The sequence below is a fragment of the Rhododendron vialii genome, chromosome 8a (assembly GCF_030253575.1).
Source record: "Rhododendron vialii isolate Sample 1 chromosome 8a, ASM3025357v1".
NCBI classification, from domain to species: Eukaryota; Viridiplantae; Streptophyta; class Magnoliopsida; order Ericales; family Ericaceae; genus Rhododendron; species Rhododendron vialii.
This window is the reverse complement of record NC_080564.1, coordinates 33,984,280-34,007,671: the sequence shown is the minus strand read 5'-3', so window position 1 is coordinate 34,007,671 and position 23,392 is coordinate 33,984,280. Positions and strand designations below refer to the sequence as shown.

Below are 23,392 nucleotides of genomic sequence, written 5' to 3'. Positions count from 1 at the left end.
TTGCGTTAAGAGTGACCCATGATGTAGGACACTAAAAATACATTCAAAGCAATATGCCACAAGGCAATCTTGTTGAACAACTAATTTATATAAAACAAAATGAGAGGTCCCATTTTCATATCCCGCTCGGGGCCTCCAAAATGTTAGGGCCAGGCCTGGTGAGAGAACCCACTAAAAAGATGTAGTCCCATATCGAGAATTCAATGAAAAATTAGATTATTATTATACTATAAGAAAACGCGAATAGTTGTTATATAACCTGAGATTAACCTTTTGAACACGTTCGTTTCACGATTATTACTCAAGTTATACACAAAATTCTTTATAAAAATCTCAAAAAAACAATAAAAAAGACTATCAAAAAGATTAGGAAAGTCATTCCAGTTTTAAAAAGAAAAAAAAAAACAAACTCTTACTCTTTAGAGATAGAGACAGATTGAGAGATTTTTTTTTTAGAGATAAATACATCGATTCGTACGGAAATCGATTCCATGTATAGTTTTTGGCATGTTTTATCATTTCATAAATATAAGTTAGAAATATATGGATATATCCATTTTCTATCAAACTGGATCCGTTTTTTTATTTGTAAATTGGGTCTTTTAGAGGGTTTCTTTTAAATTATCTCAGTTTTTGTTTATGTATGGGGTTGGAACAAATTAGTCTAGGCATTTTTTTTCTGATCTTTTATTTTTCTGGGTCTAGGAGATCATTTCACTGACTTATTATTTTCATTACATTTTCGAAAAGTATAGAATCATGTAAATTAAATGTAGAAACTAGTCAAAATAACTAGTCGTATTTTATAGAATACGTCTTTCAGTTTGAAATTACCGCAGCACCATACCAAATACAAATTAAAAACCAAAATAAAAAAAATTATGATTAGTCTGCGACTGCAAAGGACTATAGACCACAGGACTTTCAATATGCCCTTTTGATTGATTTTTATCCAATTGGCTATGCCTGCAGCATTTTGCCAATTCTTGGCAAACCAATTATTTGTTGACTACAAATTTTTTATATCTGTAATACCATCTAGAGTTTTGTCGAACTTTAATAAAGATTCAATAAATAGAGACAAAGAAGTAGACGCCAATTCTGGCAGAACTAGGTTTTATATCGAATTTTCATCATTCAAAGTCTCAACTAGAAATTGATCTGGACCGTCTTCTGGACTATCGAATAGTCGAATGTGCTATTTGTTGGCTTGAGAGGCCTCTTTCGGCTCCTTCCATCCATCCATTCTCCTGTTCATTAGCACTCTGCCATGTGCTTTGAAGATCCCAAGCGTGGACTTGGAGTTAATGCTTTGTCTAAGCAGAAAAGCTACGTGTACAGGTGTGCACAGAGCCCATTTTCTCTCGCCTCGGGTCGCACAAAGATGATCGGAGCCGTTCATTTTGTTCAAAATATGTCGTTTAAGGTCCCTGTAGAAAATGAGCTTCCTAAATTCTGAAGTGATTTTGGGTGTTTTGTTAACGCCTCTAGCGATATCGAACGAAGCTCATTTTTTACAGGGACCTTAAACTAAATATTTTGAACAAAATGAGCGGCTCCGATCATCTTTGTGCGACCCGAGACGGGAGAAAATGGGCTATGTGCACAGCTGCTGTGCACAGCTTGCTGTGCACGTAGCACAGCTCTTGTCTAAGCATGGAGTTGGAACATGGGTAGTAAGCCTGTCAATTACCGAATCTAATCTGAAAAATTCGATCTGAATTCGATAACTTCAATTCGATAATTTAAATCCGGTAATTCAAATACGGATCGGATCAGATTAAATCCGTTATCAATCCGATCTGAAATTTTATTTTTACATTTTTTAAATTTTTTTAAAAAAACTGTAAATTTTTTAATTTTGAAAAAAGAAATGTTTAAGAAGTTGTATTTATATATTTTTTTTTATGGAAATTTTTTTTTTGATTTTTTTTCTAATATTTTTGAAGGAAAAAAGTTTTCGGATCGGATCCGAATTTTTAGGATTCGGATATCACTATAGGATTCGAGTCTTATCGGATTCAAATCAGATTTGAATTTGTCGGATCCGGATCAGATCCGGCCCATTGATATGTCTAATGGGTAGTTTTTTGGCCTGTAAAAGGGCCTATGAGCTCTGTATTCTGTATCTCTTTTGAGTGAGAGACTTGATGAGAGAAATCCTGAGTGTGAGGCCGTAGAGCTCTGTAAAGCTTAGGTCAATGAGGGTAAGCAATGTAGATACAGAGAGAGTATAATGAGTTTGAGGGAGAACTCCCTTGTAAAGCTTGTCTCTGTAAATATTGCTCTGTTTGTCTCCGTTGATGTACCGATTTTGAGAAACCACGTGTATCTCTTATGTTTGTGTTTGTGTGCATGTGTTTTGGCTTTGCTTATCTACTCCGGGGCACAACACTATTATTATTATACTCCACACAAGTGTCGCCAGCGAAGAGGGCCGATCGAAAGGCAAGGAGTTAGTTGCATGGTTTTTGGATAAGTGGAATCTAGAATACGCTAATTCCGGAATTATTAATCCAACTCAAAACACGTAGATTCCGGATTGACGATTTGAAGAATAAGGTCCACAATCTCATAAGCACAATCTTTATATCATGTGGCATAAAAATTGAATTGAGTTGATATTATTATATTTTAGGAAAAGTATTCCGCACATCCCGTTTACGATTTTTTTTTTTTGGCTCATTTCATAATTTTTTGTGTCTCGTTTTATTTTTTAGTGTGCGGTGCACGTTTTACGATTTTTGTGATTCCTAAGAACTTTTGTGGCTCCCAAATATGAATTTTTGGAATTCTTTCTCAGAAAAGTTTGTTTAAAATCCAAACCGGATTCACCCCACTGTAAATAACTTATTTACGGCGGCTCTGCCGTGAATAAGTCTCTCTCATTTTATAAACTTACTTGTACTCTCGGTTCATGGAAAAATGAGGACAATGAACAATGCAAGAAAAATGAATATAACTCGTGTAATTATATTGATAGTTCTCGTTCAAAAAACATTCAAAATCCACGATCTCTAATTGGCAGGAAGAAACTACTAGATATTATCTATGTTCTCTTTCTAGTTTCTATATTTCAGCCATCTAAGACTCTTTTCTTTCCTTTATTTTATCGGAAATTAAGTTTGGAAGAGTTTCAAGTAGGGTCACATTTGGACTTATCAAAAAAAAAAGTAGGGTCACATTGGACCTACCCTAACGCGACATACTTGAATCGTGACTCGTGCATCAGACCAGTACAAAGAATTATCGAAGAGTTGTTCCCATGGCATAGATTCCGAACCTTTATGTACTGCTTAGATCAAGAATCCGAATCTAGCAAGCTAGCTACGGCATTTGTGCTCTTCTCAAGTCCCCTTTGATAACCGTCTTCGGGGGTTGGGATTGGATTGCTAAGGTGGGGTATCAGTAATACCCCGTTTGGTTTCCAAACTGGTCTGGATTGGTAGTCCGATCCGACTACTAAGACCCCAAAATGGAAGTATTAGCAATACCCTTTGAGATTTGGTATTCACAATCCAATCCCCTTCTTAACACTGCAATGACCAAACTGCCTCTCCCCTCCTCCATGCCCTTCTCTCTCTTCGCCAACCTCTATCAACAATAACCTCTGAACACGGTACAATAAAATACACCTCAAGCATTGCAAAAATTTGGTTAAAAAAGAGTCAATAAACAAGAAGACCCAGATGGGTTTTTGAAAAGTTGAAAATTAGAAGATATGATTAGGAAAGGGGAAGGCGTGAACTAGGTTGGAGAGAGAGAGGCGTTAACTAGGGTGGAGAGAGAGAGAGGCGTGAACTGACTACTAAAGACAAAACTCATCATCTAATCTCGGGTTAGGCTCGGACCCAGGTTAGGCAAGGGCAATGTTGGAAAAAAAATGATTCAATTCTATCTCTTTACGAATCTCATCATCTAAGCGCATCTCCAACGGGAGATGTCAAAGCTAAGGTGGACAATCAAACGTCTAGTTTTGACATTAAGTTACCATTCAACCATGATGCCTTCTATCATGTCAAAAGTGACATGGCTTTGAAAGAATGTGACGTGACTTTGAAGGAAAGTCTCAACATGTCAACTTTGACATCAACCTTCTAGACTGTCAATTTTAAAAAATTGATCATAAACTTTCAAAATAATTTGACATAAGGGTTAGAAAGGGGGAGCTTGATATCAAATTGTCAAATAAGCCTTCAAAATAATTTGTCATTTCCACTTTGACCTCTCTTGTTGTTGGAAATGCTCCAATCCCATGCAAAACAAACATGCAAATTACGAATTTCATCTCCTTATAAATCTCTTCTCCTTACGAGTCTTACCCATTTAATATATTTTTAACAAATGAGGTCAGTGCATATGCAGTGAACAATGACGAAAGACACAAATTTAATTTAATATGATTTGTCATGGGCGATTATGAAACCACCACCGTACCTTCGTCAAGACATAAGAAAAATAGGAAATTAACGACACTGCGACAAGTGTTCAGGTCAAAATTAAAAAAACATTTGCGACAAGTGATACACGATGTGGATAAGCATATCGACAAATTTTTGGGCTTTTGCTTTACAAGTTCCTTTGTTTTTCTGGGAAATCTCTGCCTTGTGCAATACGGAAAGTCCATCCCTACCGCTCCCTTCATTGCTCTAAATTTTACCATTTAAAAGTATTTTGAACAGTTCGAATTTTAAAAAACTCTTCCAAAAACTATTGATTGTCGAGACAAACGGTAAAACTGAACACCTGCAGTAGAAAGAGCGGTGAACAGAACGGTAGGGATATCACCGTTGCTGTACAATTTTGTAGTTGCAGATGATCAACTACAAGAGTATAAAGTTGCTTTCAATTTACGTGTGTCATGTCTCGTTCCTAACGTGACACCACTAAGCAGTTGAGCATCACACCATATTCACGCGGTTTTGTTGAAACCATTTTTGCTCGTAACAGTTTTTTTGGTAGCCATAGTTTTGGCTTCCTGGTGCAGGTTTTAAACGTCAGTAGCAGGCGTCCGGTTAAAGATAATGACTGTAGTGGGCCGAATAACAAAGACAGTAGCCGCATAAAGAAAGCGGAAATATCAAATGATACGTATATATATATAGCAGGAGTCGAGGGTAGTGGTTGCTAAATTTCTTAAAATACAAACTAATCTAGTGCAGTATTGCCCAAATTTTAGCTTAAAAAGAAAGTTGTACTTCATGGGATCCAATACTTAAACTGGGAATATATCATTGTACTAGTAAATCAAATAGTCGAACGAGATACGTTCCGAATAACAAGATTTATAGTAGCAAAAGACAAATTATAATGGAACTAGAGGATGCACTTTAAAATAGACTGGATCATTTGGATCTATCAGTTGATTGGAAATAAAATTCTTCTAGATTGTTGTATAGAACCTCAAGGGGTTAGCTGGTATTGGTCTGAGATTTAGGTGTTTGTTTTATTCTAATATTTCAGGTTCGGTTCTTCTTACTAACAATTCGTGGGGCCGCTTCACCTCCATGCGTAAGCATGTGAAACGGCTGCGGGAGGAGCTGCATGTAGGGATTAGTTTGAAGTGCGCGCAGACTAACCTAAGACACCCTGCATTATAAAAAAAAGGAAGATAATAGTAGTACCTTAGGAAATCACTGCACTATATATGGTCTGTGGGACCATTGTAGTATTGTATAACAGGAATTGAGATGGAAGTGGCCCAAAAGTTATTGTTTTGGTAGCCGATGGCTCGATGCTTGAAACTTAGGGTTTAAACCTTGTTTCAATAGGAATTTTTAGGACTTTTTTGAGCTTTGTTCATGAATCGAAAAAGTAAAAAAATGAGGCGTAAAACTAACAAACATGTTAAATTTTTGAATAAGGACAAAATAAAAAATGAGAGTAGAAAAAGTGAAAAAAGTGTTAATGGAGTGAGGCCTCACTCTTATTTAAGTTTCAAGTTTGAAATTTCACAAGTATTATCAATTACATTATGTGATCAGACTCCGTTGGACTTTACCAGACTTTAAATGAGCCGCCTCCATTAATGAATGGTAAAATAGTTCTCTCAATAATTAATCGAAGCACCTATGAGCTGACTCGGAGATGAATTACCAAAGAGAAGTTCAAGAATGGTGTACAATAAACAAAAATGGTAAGGTTATTAGCGCACACCCCCGCTTGGCAACATCTTCCAATCCAAAAAAAAGTTGTATAATGTATGAGTTCTCCTTTTTGGATTTAAAATAAAAACTATGATTAACTCATGGTGCATGCATGAGGAAATAGTATCTAGGAAAATGAAATGCTGCATATGCTGCATGTGTGTGATGATGCGAATAAAGCATTATCTATACGCAATTAGGAACGCATCTTAAGACATATTCGTTGAAATTTTTTTTTCATGATCGAGTATTTTTTATTTTCCTTAATTTTTTGTATAGCTTTTCGTCAAGATTATTGAGATTAATCATTCGTTTTGATATGATGAATCAGAAAAGTATAAAAATATGGACTTGAATTGACAAAAGTTCAGACAAGACGACACCATAGACCAAAAAAAAAAAAAAATACTAGTTGTTTGGTATTCTCGTTTTTAATGAACAATTTTTTTTTTGCTTTTGATCTTAATTTTTTAATTTTTTGGACTCCTCTTGTCGAGACGGATGATTAATTCGAACAATAAATCGTAAATCTTACAAAATTCAGAAAAGTTGAACAAACACACACAATAAGTGCTAGAAAAATTATTTGCGTAAACACATTATTTTTGAGCTTGAAATTACATTCTTAAAAAATAAATACTTATTTTTAGTTCCGAAACAAGGCCTTAGGCTTAGGCTCCCTTCCGGAAACCTTCTTAAAAAATAAGTACTTATTTTGCCACTTCTCATTCAAAAATAAGAAGGGTCATTTTACAAAACCCAAATAAAAAATTCCTTTCACATTTTCAAACTCAAAAATAATGTAAATGAAAAAAAAATTCAATTTTTTTTTTGCACCGTATTAAAGATCTCAATGAGATCTATCAAACAAAATCCATAGTGGTAGAAAAATTATTTGCATAAATACATGATTTTTGAGCTTGAAGTTGCCTTATACAAAAAATAAGACTGTTGCTATGATAATGGGCGCCGGCGGAGGGAAATCGTACCGGCGGCCGCGCCGAGCCATCTCCGGATACCGAACGGCCAATCCGAGCCGTCCAAAAATTCTAAAAAAAAAAACGAGGAGGCCTATCTAGGAATCAACGGCATCCGAGGTGTGTAGGGTGCTTGATCCGAGCACCCCTTTTCCGTGTATATATGATCAAGCACCCTACACAGAAAAGAGGTGCTCGGATCAAGCACCCTACACACCTCGGATGCCGTTGATTCCCGCGTGAGCCCTCTCGGTTTTTTTTTAAGAATTTTTGGACGGCTCGGATTGGCCGTTCGGTGGCCGGAGACGGCCCGACGAGGCCGTCGCTACGATTTCCCTCCCCAACGCCCATTGGTACCTATGTAAATTCTGAAAAAATAAGTACCACCTTCTTATTTTTTTGGAACAACCTTTATTATTGGACAAAAAATAAATTCTTATTTGTTTTCTGGAACGAGCACTTATTTCCCCACTCTCTTACTTCTTGTTTGCCATCATGAGGGGTTAGGGCCTCCGGCACACCTAATGCGACTATATCGTTGGACAACAACAAGCACAAGGATATCGCATTCAATTAAAACCGACTAGACCTACTCCGATCAACCTCAATTACTGGAGCGATCGTTCTCACTTGACAAAGATATTCACGAGTCCACGCTCTTGCAAGTCTTCTCAGTGTCAACCTTGGCTAAGGCCAGCATAGGTCCAGTGGGTTCTCTTCCCTAGTTTTACCAATCTATGCACGGGCCCTGGCCGATACCCCATAATGGCCTTTTATATGGGTTTCGTTTAGCTCGCAGTGAGCCCAATTCACAACCCTATTACTATGAGTTTGTCATTTGCAAAAATAACTTTCTTGTACAGTACAAATTTTGGAGAAGCCCAAGCCAATGGAATCATTTGTTTTGTTTGCATTACACTACTTACTACTTAAAAAATGCTATCCAATGAGAGTTTTGAGGGTAATGGGTGTCTAGTAAATGTCAAAAATCAAATCAAATCAATGTTCAATGGTTCAATATCATGAACATAGTAGGTATGGAAACTATTTTTCACCTCATCAACATTGACGTTTTGTCACACCTTTCCTAGCATTGCCAGGGGCTCTTAGAAAAAAAGTAACGAGACTTTTTGGACCTGTGGGAAATAATTCCAAGATTTTCATATGAGAAATCATTTGATTTTTGAAATTATATGCGTTGGGTAATTAATTATGGACGAAACTTTGGACCTATGGGAAATAATTCCAAGGTTTTCATATGAGAAATCATGATTTTTGAAATTATATATGCGTTGGGTAATTAATTATGGTGTACTCCCAAATACTTTTGTTTATTACACGAGAAATGCATGAGGCGAGAGACTATAATTACATACTACAACTTAAAAGCTACCAAAAAATGTACATTCAAATGGAATTTCAATTTCTGAAGCAAAGTTGTATGATTCGTAAACGCTCTTACCCATATCGGATTGAGATGTTTTTTTAAAGGGACCTTAAACAATATATTTCGAATAAAATGAGCGGCACCGATCATCTTTGTAGGACCCGATATTGGCGCAAAACGGATCTATACAGGACGACTGTGCTTGGACTGTTGTACCCCTGGCATTTCTCATTGTTTTATTACAACTCATAAGAGAGAGTAGTTTCTCATGTTTAGCAGTGATTTTCTATTAAAGAAAATATCATATATTATTCATGCTAAATCGAAAATCATCTCCCTCAGAAGGATTAGAAGACTTTGTTACAGAATAATTGCAACTTTAGAATCTGTTTGGCAAACCTGCTTATTTACAGTTCTGCTACATACACAGCAAATTGTGCACAGATTGTGCACAGATTTTGTTGTGAGGCCCACCATAGGTCCCACACAAATCATTCGAGCCGTTCATTAAATGTAAAATATTTTTTCAAGGGTCCCCGTAAAAAATACGCTCAATCCAATACCTATAGGTGCTTCATCCAACCATCTAATTTTTCATTCAGATTTCCGGATAATGAAAAGTTATATGATTAGATCGAACACCTATAGATCTCGGATTGAGATTAATTTTTACGGAGACTTTTGAAAAAATGTTTTACATTTAATGAACGGCTCGGATGATTTGTGTGGGACCCGTGGTGGGCCCCACAATGAAATCTGTGCATAGATTATGTGTGTAGACTTTTTGGCTTATTTACTACCAGTCCTGCTACAAACACAGCAATCTGTGCATAAATTATGCACAGATTTTATTGTGGGGCCCACCACGGGTCCCACACAAATCATCCGAGCCGTTCATTAAATGTAAAGCATTTTTTCAAAGGTCTTCGTAAAAAATAAGTTCAATCCAATACCTATAGGTGCTTCATCCAATCATCTAACTTTTCATTCAGATTTCCGGATAATGAAAATTTATATGATTGGATCGAGCACCTATAGGTATCGGATTGAGATTATTTTTTACGAGGACCCTTGAAAAAATATTTTACATTTAATGAACGGTTCAGATGATTTTTGTGGGATACATGGTGGGCTCCATAATAAAATCTGTGCACAATCTGTGCACAGATGGTATGTGTGTGTAGACTTTCTGATTTACTACTCCACTATACTTATTACCTGCCCACAGTACACTCATTCTGCGCACGTGCAGTGATTTTTGTTTAATTTCATGAAACACTCTTAAATATGCTTCATTTTAGTTTACTTCTTTTAGTAAATTAAATTTTTTACATGGCCAACGATAATAAAAGAAGAAAGTCTCAAAAAATGTTAAAGACACAAACAAAATTGTACAGATCTAGACACACGTGTGTTTGCAACCGTCCAATGTGTATAAACTCCACTTTTACCGTATTAAACAAACACGCATAAAACAATTCTGAACACATTTATATTTGCATCTGTGCATCAACATTATTAAAAACAAGGGCAATGATTTTGGAGTGTTGTTCTCGATTGGTTTACTAAACAAGCAAACTCTAGTTTTAGCTCGGCTCGATTATTAAACGAGTCAAACCGAGGTGCTCGCGAGCAACTCGGTTCGTTTGTAGTAAAATCATTTCTCGAAAACCAATGTGTAAAAAATAAAGACCACTTTCGTTTAAGTAATTTGTTTTTCAGCTGGTAAAAATATTACTCCGTACCACACCTCGGTGGAGAGAGAGAGAGAGAGAGAGAGAGAGAGGAATCGCTGAGAGAGCTGAGACGGAAAGCGAGCAGTGTGTGTTGGTTTTGGGAAGGACGAAGAATCGTTTGCTTCTCCGAATCCCATTTTTCTCCTCGCACTGGAAAAAGAGAGAGAGAAATCTGAAAACCTGAAACCAATGCGTATCTCGCCGACTACGAATCCACGATCTCCTGACGAAACGCCGTCGCTTCAATCCCAAACGCGATCGTTGATGTAGTTTTTTTTTTTTTTTTTAAACTCTCGACTTCGATACCTATTACTCGGCTTAATCTGCGGGATGAACGGCGGTGACGGGGGAGAAGAGGTCGCTGGAGCTGCGGCGGGCCCGCCGCCGCCGCTCGAGTGGAAATTCTCCCAGGTTTTCGGCGAGCGGACTGCCGGCGAGGAAGTTCAAGAAGGTATTGTCACTGATTTCGCTGTTTACTTCTCTGGATCCGATCGATTAGGGTTCACACGTGTTATTTGACGTACTTCGTATCGATTTTTTGTGTGGATTCGTTGATTCATTGACTGTTGTGGTGAGATTATGTGGATTTAGATTTTGGAATCGGTAGCGCTGTCGGCTTTGTGGGGATCTAAGGCAAATAATGCGCGAGCGAGTGTGAACATGAAAGCGTCTTTTACAAATATCCTAAAGTATTAAAATTTCTCTAGAGTGAGAATTGAGAGTGAGGATTGGGAGCGCAAGCGTAGGACACTATTGAAGGATTATGTGACTAAGATAAGGATGCCTCCAATCGTGATTGGGTAGAGACAGTAGAGTTATAAATCAATTGAAGGTTGAACAGTGTGCTACTGCACTTGGTGGACTGACCGTTAGTTAGGTGTTCTTCATTTAGTGGAATTACTTGTAATTTGCTTTGAGAATGAGCCTCTTCAGTTGCAATTATTGGGGATGTTACACGCTTTTGTGTGGATCTGTAGTTGTGTATCCGGTCTGTGAAGGCTATGTTAGGACTTGTTTATCGAGTGCAGTAGTTTGAGCTTTCTGGTAAAATATGAGAGTGATTATGTAACATTTCATTCACAGCAATGTGGGGTTTAGCAGTATTATGGGTATTACTGTGGAGCCCACACCGGGTTCGAACACCATTGCCTGTCAAGCAACATGTTTGAAGAGTATTGATTAATTTGGATGTTTTCCTGCATTTACTCATGAAGTGCCGTATCAGGTTTGATGAAACCATTGTGGTTCCAAAGGTGCATTTTACAAAGTAGCAAGTCACTGCACGGTGGCCCAGCAATCTATTAGGCATGAAAAAAATGCTTTAGATTCTGTGCTGCTATTTTCTTAGTGACACCTCATGCATTATCTAGAGTTGGGGGATGTTATGCCTGAGAAACTGATTGGTCTTAGAAGAAAGAGTCGTCTGACAAAAAGTCAAGGCTAAGGGTGCTTTTTTAGGCCGTCTGGCCCTGTAGATTTGTATGGTAAGGAAACTGTAATGCACGAACTAATGCTTATGCGAGTTCTTGAGGTCACGCTGTAGGCTAAATAACTGCAGTAATGCCCTTGTCTTTTTTGGAGTTTGGATTTTTTTTCTCCCGGTTCATAGATGTATGGTTGAAACATCAGAACTGGGTCTATGTACTATGTGCGTGTTTCTTTGTTTTACACTATAGGTTTGGATTAGAGGAGGTACATTCCAATTATCTTTATCTCTGTTGTTATTTATGAATCCTAAAGGGTCAAACAGTTGGAACTCCCAAAGGTAAGCACTTCCGGCTTTTGAGCTCAAATCTAAGCCAATTCCCCTTTGTTTGTGTACATCTAGGTGACATTATGTTATATCTTTATTCTCATAGTGAGTTTATGGGGAAATGAGTTTCTGCTCTCAAATCACGTGTCCCAGCAATCATGCATCTACTTTTGTGATCGTCATGTGTCCATGGGAGATATGTATGCATGCTAAGTAAGAAATTGTCATAGCAGGCAAGTTCTTTCTATATTGGTTCTCGATGGTGGGAGATGGGTGTTGATATGGACCAATATGGGATTGCTTGATAAGGTAAAGTTCATCGTATCTGTTATTGGTACATGGGAGTTTATATGACTGAAGCTTCAGACTGGCTTCCTCATTGTGAAAAGCTGCAATCAGTTGCCATATTCTAGGAGGCCTAATTGCAGGTTGGCCCACCAGCTGATCCTTCTTGGACATCGGTTGGATAACTGAAGTTCGCATGCTCAATCCCTTATAGCCTGTTAAGAGTTTCTGTATGGACTGTATTTGCTTCGAGATTCATTTATGCATTTTAGAGGGGCTGATTACATGGAAAAGTGGGCGGGGGGGTGGTAATTATTTGGCATGTTACATAACGAACTCGTGCGGGAGACCTGTGTCCCGACGAGGAGCCTTCACAGATTCTCTTGAGGGCCAAGACTAAGTAATAAAGCCTATTTAGGCATGCCTGGGGGCTCAGTTGTGACACCTCTTGCATTGGTTTAGGGATCTCCATTTGACCATCATTGATCTCCAAGTGATCCATATTTTCTGTCGCACAAATCTCAATTAACACCTGGTTCCAAAACAAGATGTTTGAAACAGGGTCTAGGATCACCATGGGTCATTGGATGCATTATGGCTTAGAGGATAAGTGGCCAAGAGTTGAAGGATCATCAAGGTTGCTTGGATAAGCCCGCTCAAAGCTCCACCTTGAATTGCCTTAGGTCAAGAGGGACTTTGATTAGGACACATGACACATGGAATACTGAATTAGTTAAAACTCATACCATATTAACTGGTAGTTGGGATACCTATTTTCTTCTATCCTAATGGGTAACCTGCTATCTAGGGGTGTTAATCGAAACCGGAAAATCGATCGAAACCGGAAAAACCGGACCGGACCGAATTTTTTAAACCGGTCGAATAATTTCGATCCGGTTCCGGTTTTAAAATTTTTAAAAACCGGTTTCCGGTTTATGTATTTTAAAAACCGGTCGAAACCGGACCGGTTATATATATATATATATACACACACACACACCCCCTTACGAATTAAGCCCTAATTTCATTCCACTCACTCTCAAATACAGGCGTCGCACTCGGCGCTTCCAGCCTCCGACTCCAATCCATGATTTCTCTCTCTCTCTCTCTCTCTCTCTCTCTCTCTCACATCTCCTATCAACCACGAGGAACGACCAGCTGTCTCTCATCAATTTCACTTGACCTTCAGCTTGGTAAGAAGGTCAAGAAAGACACTGTAATTCCCGATCCAGATTATCGAAAACCAATTGTCCTACTCAATGGGTATTGAATACATCTACTGTAATCAGTTTACATAAAGTGCGGCGGCCAGCACATCTTCGGTGGTGATGGCGAAGTGCGGCGGCCGGCGACTGTTATACGATGACTCTCTCTCTCTCTTCCATGTCTGTTGATTTTTAGTTTTGTTTGAAACCCCAAACTCAGATCTGGTCTGAGATGGAGCTTGGTGCCGGCGCCGGCGGTTGATGCCGACGGAATGGTGCATAGTTTCTCTCCGTCTGTCTTGAAACCGGATAAACCGGAAAACCGGACCGAAACCGGATAAACCGGACCGAAACCGGACCGGATTATTTCGACCGGTTCCGGCTTACATTTATTCCAAACCGGATAACCGGTTTCGACCGAAAAACATGCCAAAACCGGTCGAAACCGGACCGGTATCACCCCTACTGCTATCTCATTGTGGGAACCTCAAGTAGGTTTAGCCACCGTCCAGGCCCATGGTTCAACCTCCCCCATATAAGAAGGGGATCCATGCTTGGTGTATTCCTTCACCAACTTCGGAGATCGAACTATCAAGTTGTTGCCTACTAATCTGCAGGCTCGGAATATCGTTCCACATATTTTTCCTAAAGTTTGACCTCACTAAAACCATCTGAAGACTTGGGGGACGAAACCAAGATTTCACCTCAAGACATATACATATATCTTTAACCTATTGATAGCTACCATATCCATATCACAAATGAGAAATACAATTGGATACAAAATTAACGTAAACAAAAATAAACCCGAGATTAATTCGTCCTTAATTTATGAACACTAGATTCAATTTGATTCCGGTCGGAACCCTTAATTTGAATTAAATAGAATTTGATTCATTGTGGGGAATCCTAATTTTTCAATGTTTGTGCCCGTAATTTGTTGGGAAATTAAAATAAGCAATAGATGGTGTTGGATAGAAACAGAAGTAGGGGAGGTAAATTATCAACTACCTGCGACTCCTTCATTGGGGAAGAGTTGCTGTGATAGGATTTGGACTGTGAAAGAGAGTAGAGAGGTGAAGGAGATTTGGACCATGAACTTTTAGAAGAGAGGTGTTTGAGCAGGGAGGGTAAGGACTTAGGAGACTTTTCGAACAGTGCTAGGGGCGCATTTTGCAAGCACTTCTACAAGGTTTGTAAGAGGGTTTGTAGAAGCATCTTGTGACTTTTCCCTTTTTGTCGGTCTCCCATATGAACACATTGAGCAGTTGAGTGGAGAGAGAAATTGTTAGGTTGGGCGGTTCCATTTCAATGATAGTTTGGTGGGTATGCTTCTAATGTGTTCCTTTCATATGTCTCCGATACACCTTTATGAAAGACAATTCCAGTGCGTAAAAAGGGAGTTGGTATAAAAGGAAATGAGGGGTTGTACTTGGTATCTTTGCCTACGTGTATGGGGTGGGGAACACATCTTTAGGGAGGGGCCATGTCCTTTTGGAAGGAAAAATATATCGGTCAGAAAGTGTAATGACAAGCAGTATTGTACACGTGGGCAGTGGGCTGCGGGACCACAGCCCCTATAGTCTACGACTGGGTCCGTCTCTGCAAATTCTGCACAGTAGAAACATGATTGAAATATGTTATGTTTTTTGTTTTCGCAATAGTAGGAGAATTCTGGAGGTAATTTTTCGCTCCAACTTGTAGGAGAGGGGAAGAGGGGAAGGGGGAAGTGTAGGAGTCGAACCTAGGTAAGCAAGCTTGTTAGGGGAGCATCTCATCATCAAGGCCAAAGGTCTTCTTCTACTGATTATTGGGAGGATCAGTAGTCACCGTTGTTCACAAAGATTTGTGCCAATAGATCTATAATTTGTTTTCTTACTAGCTGAAAACTTGAAGATTATAGCGTTCGGTGTGATTTGGCAGACTCAGAGTGGGATTCCTAATCTGTTTACTTTGAATGATGCATTCAATTTCGCAGTCGATATAATTTCAGCAATTGAGTTTGATAAAACCGGTGATCACCTTGCAACTGGTGACCGTGGGGGCAGAGTCGTATTATTTGAGAGAACGGATAGAAAGGAGGTATGTTTGTTAGCTGGGTCTTTAATCTTTATTGAATCTTCACCTTGTAGAGTATGTATTTTTATTTTCTGCTGCAATAAAAGTGATGTTTTTGGGTGTTTTTATTGGTATATTGTTCAGGATGGCGGAAGCCGAAGGGATCTAGAGAGGACAGATTACCCAATTAGCAGACATCCAGAGTTTCGCTATAAAACTGAGTTCCAGAGCCACGAACCTGAGGTTGAATTCTTTTCTCTGTCATACTTTCTGGTTGCTGGATTTAGGCTGGTTTATTTATTCTGTGCATGTGTTCTTCTGTGTGCAGTTTGATTATCTTAAGAGCTTGGAGATTGAGGAGAAAATCAACAAGATCAGATGGTGCCAAATGGCTAATGGTGCCTTGTTTCTTCTATCTACTAATGATAAAACTATTAAGTTTTGGAAGGTGAGAAGTTTGATATGTGTGGAAGCATTTCAAATTTTCTGGTTATTTGAGCTGTGGGTTCTGTGGTGTGGTGGTTAATGTGTTTCTGTTTTGCATCTGGCAATTACCTTATTTATTTCTGAGCCACCAAGTTTTCTGATTTTCTTGATGGGTGGTGTTGTCACAGTAGATGGTACTTATTGTTTAACCAGACAAGGTGTGGGTGGGAAAGCTTGCTTATTTTCCTGGTAGAGGTTTCTGTGCTCAACATTTGTAGTTGCCATAATTCTGCGATGAAAGCTCTACCAGGAAAATAAGCCAGCCTCCCAGGAAGCAGACGGCTTATGCATTTAAGTTTCACAGCTAATGAGCATCAATCGCAATAGTTTGAGTGGACTTTCCCATCTGGTGATAGACTTTCCCCTCTGGTGATATGTTGTGTGGGCCCCTCTATCACGGTGATACCCCATTATCAGATCCTGAATATGTATGTGCTGGATATTCGTTATTGGCCATGTTGTGTCAGACCCCAAATATAGCCCCCCTTTGAGCCTTATTAGTTGTTGGAACCTTTGCTTAGTGTCATTGATTTTAATTTCTTAGAAACTACAACAAAATCTCTTTAAAGTGGAAGACTAGGAATGCCAATTTACATTGGACTAGAACTTACAAGCTAACTCCTGGTTTGTTTAAGAGGTCTATGTTAGCACAGATAAACTGTGTCCATTGCTATGTAGATGTTTCTTAATGTTGTTTTACTTATCATTGATCATTGTATCAAGTGTGTCTGTAGAGCTACATGAGACAGTTTTATGCTTTTGTGTTTCTTGCATGTTTATTCCTCACACTCAATGGCTCACATGCTAATTTCTTGAGCTCAACAGGTGCAAGAGAAGAAGGTCAAGAAAATTTCTGAAATGAACGTTGACCCTTCCAAAGCTGTTGGAAATGGTTGCATTCCCAGTTCAAGTGTCTCTTCCACCCCTAGACCGTATGCTGCAAATGGAGGATACCCAGATAAATCGTATAATTATTTGAGCAATGACTTGTCATTCCAACCGGGAGGCTCTCAGTCTCTACGTTTGCCTATGGTAGTTGTACTCAACTAAAGCTGTTTATTTCCTGCAGTGGTTAATGATTCCAATAATTTCTGCATGAGTATCATCATGTCATGTCATGCTATCATTTTATTATGGAGCACATAGATAGTGTATGAAAGGCCCAAAAGGCTAAGTGATATGAAAGAAACAAACAACAGTACAAGGCAGCAACAAGGGGCATTGATTTGCACCTTCGGTGCCTGTTATTGACCACAATCAACATTTAAGGGTTGATCCAAGGTGAACAAACCAGAGCCTGCTAATTGCTGACTATGTACTGGCACAACACATATTTAACCGACTTAAGAAAATCAAAATCTGTTCTGTTTTCCATTAATGTGTGCATATCTGGTCATGCTCTACTTTCGACAAACTAATCATAAGTTATTCCACTATGTTCATTTTGGCTATTTGTAATCTTGATGTTTTTAATCTTTACTTAATGCTACTTTGTTTTCTTTTTTATGGAGGTGTATCAATATATGTGTCTACCGTTTCCGGTTAGAAGTAATATCATATAATCTGCATTTTTGTCTCTATTGTCTGAAATGTACTCTACCAGTGGAGACAACAATATTCATTTACTTAATTAATTGGCCATTTGCAGGTAACAAGTCATGAGACCAGCCTTGTGGCGAGATGTAGGAGGGTTTATGCCCATGCCCATGACTATCATATCAATTCTATTTCAAATAACAGGTGGTTGATCTGTGCTTTTATTGACATGGGCTTTAAAGAACTTATATGGCCTTTCATATTTTATTTTTATTATTTTTTGGTGTTTGACTACTGGGGTTGTATCATGGGTTTTGAGTTTCTAGAGTAGGATATTGTTCTGAGTCTTCTGACATTCCAGTGTGTTCATTGAGAGTAAAAGCACTTCTTATTTTCTTTCTTTACTAGTTTCCCTTCCATTATGATACTGTTCTTTCTAAATCTCTCTCTCTCTCTCTCTCTCTCTCTCTCTCTCTCTCTCTCTCTCTCTCTCTCTCTCTTATGTTCTAGTGATGGAGAAACATTTATCTCTGCTGATGATCTGCGAATTAACCTTTGGAACTTGGAAATTAGCAATCAAAGTTTCAATATTGTTGATGTGAAGCCTACAAACATGGAGGATCTAACTGGTATGTACCCTACAACAAGACTGGAGCTTCCAAGCAAAATCATGTGTTTTGAATATTTATTTCCAGTACATGGTTCTGGTCATGGATTCTTCAGTGGATCTAGTTTTTGAGGTGGAATATTTTGTAGCTTTGGTTGTGCATGCAGGTTCAAGTCAATTTGTATTTCTTTTCGACATTTTTTTTCCTTTCATCTTTCGTATTTCTTCTGCTTTTTAAGTGATGCGAGGACTAGTTAGGGGCTTTTCGTTGAGCATAAATAATCATGCGATGCAGCCATTCCTTACAAAAACATGTAGGATTTCTGCTTTGGCATCTGGCCGGGTTTTGGTAAAAATACAATGGTCGCAGTTTGGAAGTCCAGAATTGTCTGTCTAGTAGCATAGACAGAGATACTAGATATGACACCAAAACGACATAGATGTGATGCGCGCTAAACTTCAAAAACTTATTCTTATGTCAGATTGTATTGAGTTAACAGGTAATAAAACATAGCACTCACTGTAATAACAAAAATAACTATGTATTCCCTTACTTCAACACGAATATATCGTCTGCGTTCCGTCAAAACTAATAAAAATGAGACATCCATCATTCAATACAATGATAACATCAATCAACACATCATAAATCACTATGCATTTAACATTACATTATTTCTCAAACCTATAAGTCCAGATGACTTGGGATCAATAGGACAAGGGAGTGTCCACGCTGACAAGACATGCCAACTTCTTAGAAGTGTACGTGCTGGTTAGCTTTTCATGAACAAAGGCTACCTGATGTCGACCAATTTGTTTGATTTCAATAGATGACTAGATGTTTAATCCTTTAATTAATAATATTGAATTATGTACTTCCATTTTGCAGAGGTGATAACATCTGCAGAGTTCCATCCTACCCATTGTAACACGTTAGCGTATAGTAGTTCAAAAGGATCAATTCGTCTTATTGATTTGCGGCAATCAGCTCTGTGTGACACACATGCTAAATTGTAAGTTCCTTTGTAGCATTTTTGTGCTTTGGTCATTCTTCTCGTTGATGTTGAGTTTCATGTATCGCACAAGACCTATGATTAAGCAATAATATGAATTCATTTGACAAATATACAGTAGATGATGATATCATTTGAATACAGGTTCGAGGAACAGGAGGCACCTGGTTCAAGATCCTTTTTCACCGAAATTATAGCCTCAATATCAGATATTAAATTTGCAAAGGATGGAAGATTTATTCTCAGTCGAGATTACATGACTCTTAAGGTCTGAATCATTCTTGTTAATAAAATGAGCCTTGTGTATGGCCAAACGTTTTCTGAATCTATTGCTGCTTTACAAGTATGCTCTGGAGTTCAGAGGCTTCACTTGGCTTGCACTTGTGGTTCGATTTTAGCATGCCCTAATAACAACCAAATCTGGACCTCATGTCATCTATATGAAAGTTCAATTCTGTTCCACAAGATGTACACTGCAGATGTGTAGCATAAACAGCACAAAAGATGGCCTTTCTGTCCGTTTTAAGAGTCAAATATTGTGTCTGCTAGACACTAGTACATAAATGGAGAATGCCATTTTGGTATTCCCCCCTTTTTGAAATTACAAAGCTACTTTCAATGCCAAAATTCCTGCCGAAAATATATGCAGTTTTCGATTTCTCAAGCTCACTCAGCAACTTCAAAATTTGATTGCTTCAACGATTCTTCTTTATTCAATTTTCCTCTCCAATTATATGCATTAGTTATTTAAGTGTGAACAATTAGTATTCTAGTTTCCTTCAATTTTCACAGCACGCCAAATGATTGCACGCACCAGTTTGTGCTAATAATTGCCATATGCGATGCTATCTTTTAGGATGTGAAAGCTCCTGAGAATTAAATTTTCTGTCCGTAACGTAAGAGCTGTGGCAGTTTGAACTCACCTGATACCATAGTGCCTCAATGTCAATGGCAACCTGTATTAGCTTGTCATGCATATGTTATGTGGTTTGCCTTCCATTGTCGTTTCTTGGGGATAGCTGAGAATGCATACTTGTCGAGAATAAAGAGAGGAGTGAAGAATTTTTTATTGACAGGAGCATTCAATGAGAAGGCATTTTGGCATTTAAACACGCATTTATGACTGAAGACCAATGGTAACTTTGATGCAAGACTCAGGATGACTGGCTTAGCAGTAGAAACTGTGTTGGTTTGTTCTCTGATTGCTTAAGGTTAAAATAATATAAGAAACTTGCATATGCTATTCGAGAATATGAAGTAGTGAAACTAGTCCAGACACTATTGGTATCTGTAATAATTACTGTTGTCGTGGAGAGTTGATTCACTGGATTCTCAGATCAACTGACTGCATTATGAGTGTGGTGTGTGGGTGTTATTCTACTAGTTGCCTACGGCTTCGTAGAAAGTGGTATTTTCGAGTTGTTAAGTTCTCTCTTTTATTTCGTTTATTGAGATTGACAACAGTAATTTCTGAAAGTGAACATTTGAAATGCCATTCATTGGATTGGGAAATTTTGAATACTCTGCTGAGTGTTGTCCCTCTAGTTTTAGGGTAGGGAGGCTCATATTTGGAGTTTTCTGTCAGAAACCTATTTCGAACTTCAAAAACCCTTGTTCTAGTATGCTTGGATTTACTTTACTGTCCTCGCTGAAATCAATTTTACGTGGTTTCAGCTATGGGATATCAATATGGATTCAGGTCCAGTTTCAACCTTCCAAGTTCACGAGTATCTAAGACCCAAGGTACTAATGTCTTTTCTTCATCAAATCTGTGTAAATGGTTCTCTTTCTATAAGTGAGCTGACTTTACTTGCATTTGCCCAGCTATGTGATCTGTACGAAAATGATTCCATCTTTGATAAATTTGAGTGTTGCTTGAGTGGTGACGGGCAGCGTGTGTCAACTGGTTCTTACAGGTCTGCTTATGTATTTCTGTTTTCAATTTATTCTTGTTGTCTTTTACATTCAGACATGCATCTAACGTTCAATTTACATGATCCCAGCAATCTATTCCGTGTTTTTGGTTGTTCCGCGGGCAGTTCTGAAGCAACTAGTTTGGAAGCCAGCAAAAACCCAATGAGGTATCTTCAACAAGAAAATCAATTATCAGATTGATATTGACTTCGCCTATACTATTAGTATCTATAAAAATTTTGTTATGCCTCTCAGGAAACAAGTTCCAACCCCTTCGAGGCCATCCAGATCCCTCGGCAGTATTACACGTGTTGTCAGACGAGGTCTCTCTCTCTCTCTCTCTCTCTCTCTCTCTCTCTCTCTCTCTCACACACACACACACACACACATGGACTCTTTCTACATACATTAAGTACCTTGGATAAGGGTGCAGATTAGTGTTCGGCGTATTTAGTGTGGGCTTCTGCCTAGCAAGTATATTTTGTAACTTGAATTTCCCATGAAATTCCCTGAAACACCTCGTAGACACCATCTTCCTAGACAATGGAAGATAAATGGTATGAATTGTGAAATGATTCACCCTATTCCCATGTCCTTGAGATGAAAATCCTGGCCTCCCGTGCGTGTAACGAGAAAGAGCTTGACTAAAAGCTTCCATTGGTGGAGCCATCAACAAAAGACCGATGAATCTGACACTTGGACACATATCCACACCCGACATCCGTATCCATGTGACTTAGTTCACCAGTTTTGTTTATATTTCTCGTAAGTGTAAATCTTGGAATATCATTCAACAGGAGCTGAAAGTCCAGGAGTCGATGCAAATGGGAATTCCTTTGATTTCACTACAAAGTTGCTCCACCTAGCATGGCACCCATCTGAAAACTCAATTGCTTGTGCTGCTGCAAATAGCCTGTACATGTATTATGCATGAAGAAAACTGTCCAGCAAGAGATTTATTGTCAGCAGTTAAAATTTTTCCGAGTTGCTGTTAGAGAAAGCTCTTTCCCTTTTGGTGCGCCAACCAGCAACGGGGGGGATTCAAGATTCATAAATATGTAGAATGTGCATTAAATATCGAGGTCCAGAAGTTGTGGACTCAAAATCGATAACAAAGCAAGCAACCTGTCTTTATCTCCCTGGGTAGATTGCTTGCTTCCCGCTACCTCTACTCCCAGTTTCGGATTAACCCTCCCTCCATTTCTTTTATTTTTTGACCCTTTTCTTCTCAATGGAAAAGGGGCAGTTATGTTCTGTTATTGTGTTGGGTTGAATTCAGGAAAAATATGATTGTAGCTCTCCTACGACAGAAACTTCGCAGGGATGTCCAATACTGCCACTAGTTTTTAAGATTAAGATGTAATTTTGGTGGAATCATGCTGGGAGAAGCTCTGCTAACATGCAGTGCATAAAGGGTTTTTTTTTGTCTTCCTTCTTTTTCTTGGGGTTATGGTTAAAATTCTTTGTTGTAGGATATGATCTTACGCTGTTTTTGTTATAGTTCTGCAATTCAAGTATTTTTTTTTGTTGTTGTAACATTAGTTAGATGGCTATGGGTTCAATGGATTCTATTTCTGAATGCAAGTTGCTGAATTATGCTGTGGCCATGTAGTTGGCTATGTTGTTCTTGGGTAACGTGAATAATATTTATTTTATGCTTTACGAGACATGTTATTCTCTCATTATACATCATCTTTAATTCAAAAAATAAGTTTTTCTTAACGGCCTTACTCTAGTTAGACGACTCTCAAACGCATTGGTTACACACTTCTCTCACAATTTGAGAGACCTAGGCTTTTGTGTGACGCATTGCAAGTGAAATGAATGTAAAGCAATGGAATATATCTAGAAGGTGGGATTTTTAAGAGTTTAGTTACTTACACTCGGTGCAAGAAAACATCGTGTTAGAAGTTGAAAATTGATTTTGGCATTCCAATTTTAATTATTGGCACTTCACTTTTTTTTCTTTTTCTATTTGAAATTACAACAATACCTTTTAATGTGAATGAATACTAACAAAATGAAAAAGTAATTTGATAATTTTACGTAGGAAAAAGACAAAAAGTGGAGTGTTCATGGCTAAACGTGGGGTGCTAAAATCGCGTTCCTAGAAGTTATATAAATCGCGTGGGTGGTATTTTTAGTTCAGTTTACGATCTAGAATCGGAGCGTAGCACTAGCACCGAAGTCATACGATCCTCATGCGCAAGCAAAACTGCGAGCATGAGTGTGAAAATCGATTTTTAAAAAGATCTTAACCCCCAGCATGAGTAATAAAATTCGCAGGAG

The 23,392-nt window shown here is 38.4% G+C and overlaps 1 protein-coding gene across 2 annotated transcripts; it reads left to right on the top strand.

Annotated features, from left to right (window-relative positions):
- Window positions 1–10,228: 10,228 nt before the first annotated feature.
- On the top strand, window positions 10,229–22,765 carry LOC131336325 (serine/threonine protein phosphatase 2A 55 kDa regulatory subunit B beta isoform). Of its 2 annotated transcripts, none has more exons than XM_058372114.1 (14): window positions 10,229–10,697; window positions 15,468–15,571; window positions 15,692–15,790; window positions 15,876–15,995; window positions 16,859–17,065; window positions 17,682–17,773; window positions 18,080–18,198; window positions 19,066–19,189; window positions 19,334–19,457; window positions 20,864–20,932; window positions 21,014–21,105; window positions 21,193–21,270; window positions 21,359–21,426; window positions 21,901–22,765. In XM_058372114.1, exons 1-14 carry the CDS (start codon window positions 10,577–10,579, stop codon window positions 22,035–22,037), a joined length of 1,554 nt encoding a protein of 517 aa, XP_058228097.1. In that variant the 5' UTR covers window positions 10,229–10,576; the 3' UTR covers window positions 22,038–22,765. The 2 variants fall into 2 exon arrangements, with proteins under 2 accessions (XP_058228097.1, XP_058228096.1); XM_058372113.1 differs by having other exon boundaries at window positions 10,236–10,697; window positions 16,859–17,068.
- The last annotated feature ends 627 nt before the right edge of the window (window positions 22,766–23,392 follow it).

Bases quoted from the DNA above. Each gene is read 5' to 3' on its own strand.
- LOC131336325 (XM_058372113.1), top strand. From the start codon at position 10,577: ATGAACGGCGGTGACGGGGGAGAAGAGGTCGCTGGAGCTGCGGCGGGC. The intron at 20,933-21,013 runs GTACTAATGTCT...GCATTTGCCCAG, and splicing joins ACGAGTATCTAAGACCCAAG to CTATGTGATCTGTACGAAAA. The intron at 21,106-21,192 runs GTCTGCTTATGT...ACATGATCCCAG, and splicing joins GTGTCAACTGGTTCTTACAG to CAATCTATTCCGTGTTTTTG.